Source organism: Eleginops maclovinus, chromosome 1, assembly GCF_036324505.1.
Source record: "Eleginops maclovinus isolate JMC-PN-2008 ecotype Puerto Natales chromosome 1, JC_Emac_rtc_rv5, whole genome shotgun sequence".
Taxonomy (NCBI): domain Eukaryota; kingdom Metazoa; phylum Chordata; class Actinopteri; order Perciformes; family Eleginopidae; genus Eleginops; species Eleginops maclovinus.
This window is the reverse complement of record NC_086349.1, coordinates 10,459,842-10,469,025: the sequence shown is the minus strand read 5'-3', so window position 1 is coordinate 10,469,025 and position 9,184 is coordinate 10,459,842. Positions and strand designations below refer to the sequence as shown.

The following is a 9,184-nucleotide window of genomic DNA, read 5'->3' as shown; positions in this document are numbered from 1 at the left end:
TGAACAAGACATTTTATTTACGTCTGTTCTGGAGGCTTTTGTCATCTGACAAATGATCCAGTGGTGAAGGCATCACATGTATGAGCATTTACATTTGACACAATCCTGTGAACATCTTCATCAGTATGCATCGCAACAAATGATCCCTTCCTGAAAGGACAAAATGGATAAAGGAAATCAAACGAACTTGCATGTGACACAAACAGGGTGTCATGTATTCAGTGTATACATGACAAAGATTCAAAACACTTAAAGTTAACCGAACCCATTTTGTCTGTATTTGGATTGCACTTTGATGAATTGATGCCATTTCTAAAGAAATACTCTTCGCTGGCTAATTTGGATTCTGTGAATATTTTGAATCTGTCTAGATATTTCTTTACACTGGAATGGGTCAAATGAAATATAAATACATTATTTATTGAGATATCTCATGTATTATGGAATCTCATCATAGCGTGACTGCCACCATGTGGTCATAAACAGAAAACATCATTTAGAATCTAGAGTTGGGACATCTATCTGTTCATTGTGTCTCCAGTAATTCATTGTTTATGACAACTGATCATGGTATGAATCAAACACAGAAATGCAACACATCCTAAAATTGTCATGACTTACTCATGATTTTTGTGAAGCATTAATAACATGCTGTTTTCATAGACCACCTCTCAGCATAGTATGGAACAGATCAGAAGTGTTTAAGTAACTGCATATTTTTATTGTGTTAATCAAAAACAATCTGACATGACATTTCACAAAGACCTCTGGGAGTATTACAGTGCACCACGTTACCTTGGGTCTTTGACCTTTGAACTCTCACCTACAGACCGCTCTACTCACACACACTCAATGTTCCTTTGCCATTATATACAGAGCTCTGCTTTCCCCAAAAACTCACACAAACACTCTCTCTCTCTCTCATACACACACACACACACACACACACACACACACACACACACACACACACACACACACACACACACACACACACACACACACACACACACACACACACACACACACACACACACACACACACACACACACACACACACACACACACACACACACACACAAGCCTCTTCTTGTGAGCTATCCTACAGGGGTGCGTCACATGGCATGGGTGACAACAGGAGTGTTGATTGGAGGGCTGTGTGAACAACAAAGACTAAATGGACACTGTTCAGGATGAGGTTTTTTAACCATTGGCTGTAATGTCCAAAAGAAATGTTGAGGATGAGTCCTTTTTCAGCAGAACATGAACAATACAGATGAAAATCTACATTTATAAGAAAAGAAAAAAAAATCCACCACAACATATCAGCTTATCTTTGCACATAAATACATAGGAATAATATTAATATTTAACGTTGTGCTTTCTTTCTCTCGCTCTTTTTCGCCTTTGCACCATTGTCAAACGCGTTAGCCACTAACAGTGTTCATGCAATTTCAAAAGAGCACAAAACAACAGCTGGCTTAAAAAGAGAGACTCAGGCATATTTGACATCACTACCAATTATCTCTTGTTAAAGAAAAAATACACCACTAATAATATCCATTTAGTTAATTAGTAGTCTAAACTCAATTTGTTCTGGGGTTTAAATGATGGCAGCTTCCTCATACATTTAAACAGTTTTTTGCCAAAAATAGAATGTGGTGTCAAAACGCAGAGTGTCCCTTTTACAGGAGTCAGTCAGTCAGTTCAGTTCAATTCGGTTAAAAGAGTTAATTACATCTCTATAAAGAAGGTATATAAATAACAACGACAATGATTCCATACATCTAAAATCCACTTAATTTGTGCTGCCTCCTGCTATCAGGGCCTGTGTGAGCTAGTAACCACACAAATAGCAAACTTCCGTAAACTGATAGTCTATGAAACCTTGATATTTCTCTGAAATGTGTGGCAGCAACACAAATTAGTCTATAAATTCATCATTAAAATCATACGATTTCATGATTGCGAAACCTAAATGCATGTTCTATGTTACATGACCAGTGGCTTTCTTTCATGTGGATAGACTATGATATAATAAAGTATGGTACCACAGATAGGCTCCTCATCTGAGCCTGTACTCACAATGAACACTAAGGGGCAGGCTACACATACCATGTTAGCACAGACACCAACAAACATGTTTCTTTACAGATAATACACAGAGAGAGGGAGGACTAAAGACAGGAAGTAGGAAGACCTTATCGTACTAATTGTACACCAGGGAGATATGACATCGTTAAGCAGCAAAAGTCAATGATATTAATGATCAACACTACGTTGAAAGTGATTCCAACGGTGTATAGAGTCACATGAAATTTGTTTTGTTTTTGCAAACAGTGAAATGCATTGTGGGTAGCACAGAACAACAGCTTTCTGTGCAGTTTTCGTGCTGAAGGAGGTGTCAGCATAATGCTCATCTTATATTATTTGCATATATGTATTTATCACAAACAACATATGCAAGAACAGTGTAAAAGAGCAAGGAGTAGAAGAACCGCTTAGAATACAAAAAAACGAAATCATAGTTTCACTCATAAATATCATGCTAATATATATATACTGTACTGTAGCCCAGAAACATGGGTTGTCATATTAGAGTCCACTTCCCTCTATCTTCTCGTCGTATTAATGCTTTTCACCCAAAAACCACCACGTTCAGGATTTCTCCTTATTGTTACTGCACAAAACTTTAAACACAGCCAAAAATAAAAACCAATAAATAGTGGATTTCAAAGGAAGGTATTTGGATTATGTCAAAACTGTTTTATTCATGCACTTCTGATGCTTATTACAATACTTTTGAAACTTGCTTAGATGTAATCCACGTATAATCTGGGCTTTGTTCACTTTTTAGAATGGACTTCTTAGAGCTCCAGCTTCATCTGTGTACTGTAAACATCTCATCTTTCTCTCACATCATGAAATGCCAGTAGTTTTTCCACCCCCGATTCTCTAGTGGTTTGTACAAGAAAAGTAGTGTATTCATATCTTGCCAGATTCGACGGCTCTCTAACCATAACCGCGTTGATAATTTTTCTGCAACATGACTCAATGTGCCTAAGGAAACCACAATAAAACTGACTATATAATATAACCAGTTTTGCAAAATGCTGATCTGTTCCACAGGCGGTCCCACAGAGCTGGTATCTGCACCTCTTCTGTAACTGCAATGTGTTATATGCACACAAAACCAGGAAAAAATTGAGGTTTTTGGAAATATGTGCACCAACGCCACCTCAGGAAATTGATAAAGGTATGTTTATCAACTTCTAAAATGTTTCTATTAATCGACATCATTGTGGAATTGCACATACATAGTTAAACTTGTTTCCAGTTAGAGACCCTTACTAAGCAGAGTTTTCCAGTTATTCCATTCCCCCATTTTGCACAGCACTCAAGTTCGCTATTTTTCTTCACTTGTATTAAATATCCAGGTAAGAGAAGCCGTAAGGAAAGGTCATCCAGTGGGGTTGTTTTTGAGTCGTATAGTCCAGAGAGTAGGTGTACTGTGAGCCACTCTGTAGGAGGCCAACATTGATTACCCAACAAAAAATGTGATTCTGGTGTGTTCGTATACAGTCAGTGGCAAAGGGTAAGAAGGGTAATTGTGTTTGTTCCCCACGGATAAAGGTGGGTTCACTCCCATGTACCTGCTTGTACACTCAACTACACTAATGGAACAGTGTCAAGGGGTCGTGCAGAATCAATTTGGGCAGTAAGGCAGCACATGCAATGGCTGGCCAGTGGGATGAGGACTCAGGGGTTGGGGTACCATATAGTGGGGGAATCGATAGATAAATATACACAATGGAGGAGGTGCTGTGTGTGTGTCTGCATGTGTTTTTATGTGCTTGAGTGTATTTGTATGCATGAACACCTCCAGGAGTTCTTTGTTTTCTCAGTCTCGTTCTATCATTCTTCTCAATTTTTTCTTGTATCAGTCATTCTGTTCTCCCTCCATCCATGTGTTGTTACAGCCCTGCGCTGCGAGGTGCCCGAGGATTTGGTTTCCCGTCGTGGGTCCGGCGGTTTCTCCCCTTCCTTATCTCTTGAAGATGCTTCCACTTCTTGTTAGCTGGGCGGACAGCTGGGCCCAGAGGTGGGACTTCCTTCCCCGGAGCAGGAAAGGTTTTATCTGCTTGTTCAGCACCGGCGTTCTTTCTGGCCCACACTTGCTCACAAATCTGGTCAACGGTGCTCAGGTTAGGGTGGTCCACCAGTTGCATGAAGTCCCGGTACCAAAGCTTTTGGTTGGTCATTGGGGGGCCACCTCCGCTGCGGGGTTCTAATCGGACAGGGGCATCAGAGGGTAGATTGGAAACTGATGATGATGTTGAAGGTACAACTTCCAAGGTGATGCCTAGTAATGTTTGGGTGAAGCCGTGTTCCATGGCGTGGCACTGGTAGAGGCCGACGTCTCTCTTAAGGACACGACGAATCAGAAGTCCTCTGTCTGTGTGGAGGATGCGGTCATCAAGACGAACCTAGAAAACATAAATCAATTGAAATGTCTGCACTGAACTATGTACACTTATGCCCTTTAGTTTTATTGTTCAAATTTGTTTTTAGCATCAATGTAACTTAGCAAAGTTTTATGTGGGCTACTAACCCGAAAGCTAACCAAAACAAACACACTGCTGTAACTTTGGCAATGTCCTTGTCAGTTTTATTGTTTGAAACCTCTTTCCTCTCCCTGCCATCCCTCTCACCTCTTCCCGTGGGTTCTGTGGATGTTTCTGGAAAGTCCATGTGACCTTGGCCTGCAGGGATTTGGGGATGCACTCCAGGAAAGTGCTGCTTCCCTCAACTCCATACAGCTTCCTCTCTGCAACACGATGCTTATGATGGTCTGAAGGGGGCAGCAGAGACAAGGACATTATGTGGTGTACTGCAACTACGGACCTTCACTCACCAATGACAATATGGATCAGGCAAGGCTTGAAAAGGCAAATAATAGGGAAAGGAGAGGGCAGGATGACACGGGACAGGAAAAGAAAGGTCAGGAGAACAAGGACAGTACAGACCAATAAATTATGGGATAATATGGTACGGTAAACAATTGAGCAGAAAGAACAACAACTACTAACTGAACTGGTCTGGTCCAAATAACAACTCAAAGTCATGCATGCTTCCAATATGAGTGATGAGCTTTAGCAATGGAAAAAGATCGAACCTCAAGACTGTGATTTGTTCAGTCAAAGACCAATTATGGTTCAAGCCACCAGCACTGCACAAATAACAGTTTGTAGATTGCTAAACTGACCTCTGATCAGCCCTCTTAGTGCCCCTCTCAGCAGAGACAATTATTCAAAATGTCATTAGTTTTTCACAACCCGGCTTGCATGCCACAGGATTTAATGATATTACTAAGGAGCTGCTAAAGTTCGAGCGATTAGCTTTATTCAGTTATCTGGCAGAAAGACAGATAGCAGCAGAATGCTCTTATTGTGGTCTGCGAAGAAATATGTCACCAGGGGTGAAGGGCTGAAGGATTTTGAATTTTTTGGCACAGGGACAGTGAGATGTCAGATGCCAACTCTGTGAGTCAGAGTAGGATCAGAGTAAAGCTTTGATTGTTGTTTTCAAATATGCCTCATCAGCAGTAGTTATAAAAAGGTTCAAGTTTTCGTTTGAACATCAATTCAAATGAATAGTTTTTCAATCATACCTCCAGAGCACAGGGTGTTGGGGTCTCCGTTTCTTACATCCTGGCGACGGAAACGTCTGCAATATGAGCATGTGTTGATTATATTTGCAAATCTTCTTCATGTTTTCCTTGCTCAGTAAATTGAACCATCATCTCGTGAGTGCCATTAGGGCTTGTGTCACATACCTCTTGGTATTTGGCAGGTAGCGAGTACAGGATGTTCCATCCCAGGCGCAGTATGGGTCTCTTGCCAGGCAGCACTCAGCACAGGCCTTCCCATACACACTGCAGCGGTGAAGGGGAACCTGGGCAATGCCTGTGTCTGAGCCCAGATACAGCTGTTGCTGTAAGGACACAAAGTTGAGGGACCTAGATTAAAAGGGAGTTTCAAAAAGGAAACAAAAAACTGGAGACATAATGTTTCATTTTGTAATGTATTTTTGGTTTAAAACAACATACTCGTTTTGAGGAAATCTGCATGTCAATGATAGACGAGGCATCCTGAAGAGCAGATAGATAGAGCAAATATATTACCATGCTACATAACAAATTCATTTGCATTATTGAAGAACCATTTAAGATGAAAGAATAGCACTGTATCATACATTTCACTAATTGGTGCTTTAAATCTGCAATAAATGGACTTTATCACAGCTTTCTTACTTTGAAGACCTCCAGCTCCTCCAGTAGAAGCTCCTCCATGTTGTTCCAGCTCTCCTTGGGGATATTGATCACCTTTAGTACCGTCCCTTTGTCTGAAATAAGAGATGTGGTCCATCAAGTCACAAATTCTATTATTTTCATAGTTTAACTATTAAGCTAAGAGCCAGAATTGAAAACAAATATTATACCTGTGCCAATAAACATCACATCATACTGTCCGTCTGCAGCGTTGACTTTGTCCACAGCAATCTGTGTGAAACTGTAGTCCACGTTGGTTCTGACGAACACGGGCCGTCGGCTCATAGGGTAGACCGGGTTATACATCAGAGGGTGGTGACGAGCAAACTGGATCACATCATCTGGGAAACCCTTTGTGGATTCAAAACTGCCAAATGTCTTGCTGGGACACTAATGGAGGGCAATAAAATAAGTTAATATTCCAGCAAAAGGTCCTTGATTATACAAACTTGCAAATGAAATAAAGCACACAATTACACATTTGCAAAAATGTTTTTGATTGTTGCGTAACTTTAAGTCTGATTTGTTGTTTTTTAGAGGTCCATTTTTGGTTCCCTTGTTGGATGCAAAATGTTGAAAGTAACTTTCAAATGTTCAACTTTAAATACTGATACAACCATCAAAAGTGGAACCATTTCAACCGTTGTAAGAATGCACATAAAAGGATTTGGCGAGCAGTGAAAGTACTTTAATAATTCTAAATCTACTTCTACTGTAAGGGATTTGTTTAAGCTCTGCACGGCAGGCCTGGGAGTGCAAAACAGCTCCAGCTTTTTTGATGAGCAAGTTTATTTGGTGTCTTTCTTTACAGATACTAAAGTATAATTTAAATATGCTGTAGCATCATGCATTATTCATGCTTTTTATGTTGTGTACAGTTTCATCATACAGTGAAACACTTTTGATCTGGTTTAGGCATTTTAAACTGTGAATCAGCTTTTTTTATAAAGCTTTGCATAGTTCTCTTGTAAGCATGATCGGATTATTATAATTTGATTCGTCTGGCTAATTTTACATCCCAATGAGGTGATGATGGCGTGAGAGTGAGTTTACTGTGGGTCAAATACAATTACTATTCTGCTGTCATACAAAAGGGATTGTTCTGCTTTGGCAGTAACAGCTGAAGCTATAATAAATCCTGCTGATGCCGCGCTTGTGTGCTAAGCAGAACGTAAGAGCCCTAATAAGCACATATTGATTGGGAAGGCTGTGGAGAGCTTTGGATGAAATTAAGTCTAATGGTGCAAGTGTCTGAGGTTCACAAAACTGATTTTTTTTAACCTGGGAGCATAAATATTTAAATACATCACTTCAGAATTACATACAAGTATTTCAGCAATAAAAAGTTAAAACTAAACTCTAGACATTACTTTGTACAAAGTCTGTACACAGCCTTTTTGAGTTTTCGACATACCATTCCTGGGCGTGGATATGGGACTTTTCCCTGGAAGGGGACCCACTGGTAGTTAGGCCCCTCTTTGTGAGCGAAGGGCCCCAGGAAGGCCCTCCGGATGTCATTCATGGAGTAGAGACATACGGCTGAGCCTTTGAATACACTGCTGCTGGGGGACAGGGGAAGCTGGGTTAGATACATCAAAACACAAACGTAACACACCCTTGACTTTCTCTCTCTTGCACTCGCTGACATATATTTACTTGCATAAACACACTCTGAAAGGACTCTGACCTGGAAGTAGAGAAGACAGTGTAGACCAGAGGGTTCTTTCTGTCACGCGTCTGCAGCAGAAACACGTCGCCTGAGGACAGACAGACAGACACAGACACAGACACAGACACACACACACACACACACACACACACACACACACACACACACACACACACACACACACACACACACACACACACACACACACACACACACACACACACACACACACACACACACACACACATACACACAAACAATCTGCGGTCAGGTTGTGCTGGTCCAGAGGTCAAAGGTTGAGAGCAAGATAAGCAAAGCTTTATGGCCATGTCAACTTTAAAGAGATGTTTCTCTAATAACCCCAAAATAGCTTCAAGCAGCGGTTTGTAAACGCATATCTTTTTTACATCGTCTCGTTAGAAAAAGAAAACAAATTCTGATTATCCACTCTCCCAACTGGTATCACATATTTCAAAAGTAATGTGGTCTAGGTATCTCAGTAGAACAATTCCAACGGTTTAAATCAACACAAATATCTCTACAGGGAGGTCCTTTAAAAGATTTAGCCTCGGGTATGGTCAGTAAACTCTTGGTCAAGAGATAAGGGGCTCATTGTTCATATGAGGGAATGTGATGGACAGGTTTAGCCTGAGGTAGGGTTAGGTTTTAGACAAACTCTTCTTCTTAGATTGCCTTTCACTGCGTCACAAGATAAGCACAAAGATAAACACAAAGATAGATCACATTATGGCCCACAGATATGGTCAGAAAGATCAATCAAAACCATCTTGATAGATACAAAAACCACATGATTGGAAGGTTTGGTGTTTTTCATTGTGTGACATGCTATTTGTTTTAGAAAGAGTTACCTACCAAATGGTTTCACAAAATATGCACTCTTTTTTTGCAAGTATACATCATATCAGTAAACAGTGATAATGAAGGGAGATCATTGTCTAGATTTCACACAGCAGCAGATTTCACCAGGGGAAGCTAGTTCACAAGTTAAGCTACTGCAGTGTTAACTCCATGCAGAGTTTTTTGTATTTCCCTGCTGGCTCAAGCCAAAGCCGCTAAAACAATCTGAAAAAAAGTGTAGCCTGACTTCTGGAACATGCCTTATAGAGATATGATGTTGACTTCTGTCATAATACGAATCAGAGACAAGCCTGCAACTTTCTCT

General features: G+C 40.5%; 1 protein-coding gene across 5 annotated transcripts in view; it reads right to left on the bottom strand.

Moving 5' to 3' along the window:
* Positions 1–698: 698 nt before the first annotated feature.
* sema3b (sema domain, immunoglobulin domain (Ig), short basic domain, secreted, (semaphorin) 3B) overlaps positions 699–9,184 on the bottom strand; it is an 80,937-nt gene continuing 72,451 nt past the window's right edge. For all 5 annotated transcript variants that reach the window (XM_063885113.1, XM_063885104.1, XM_063885097.1 and 2 more), the window contains 9 exons: positions 8,020–8,089; positions 7,747–7,891; positions 6,503–6,722; positions 6,315–6,406; positions 6,111–6,152; positions 5,838–5,995; positions 5,673–5,728; positions 4,714–4,853; positions 699–4,488 (listed from right to left, as the gene is read on the bottom strand). In XM_063885113.1, coding sequence (XP_063741183.1) covers positions 3,976–4,488; positions 4,714–4,853; positions 5,673–5,728; positions 5,838–5,995; positions 6,111–6,152; positions 6,315–6,406; positions 6,503–6,722; positions 7,747–7,891; positions 8,020–8,089 — 1,436 coding nt within the window. In that variant the 3' untranslated portion in view covers positions 699–3,975. The remainder of the gene's footprint in view (positions 4,489–4,713; positions 4,854–5,672; positions 5,729–5,837; positions 5,996–6,110; positions 6,153–6,314; positions 6,407–6,502; positions 6,723–7,746; positions 7,892–8,019; positions 8,090–9,184) is intronic.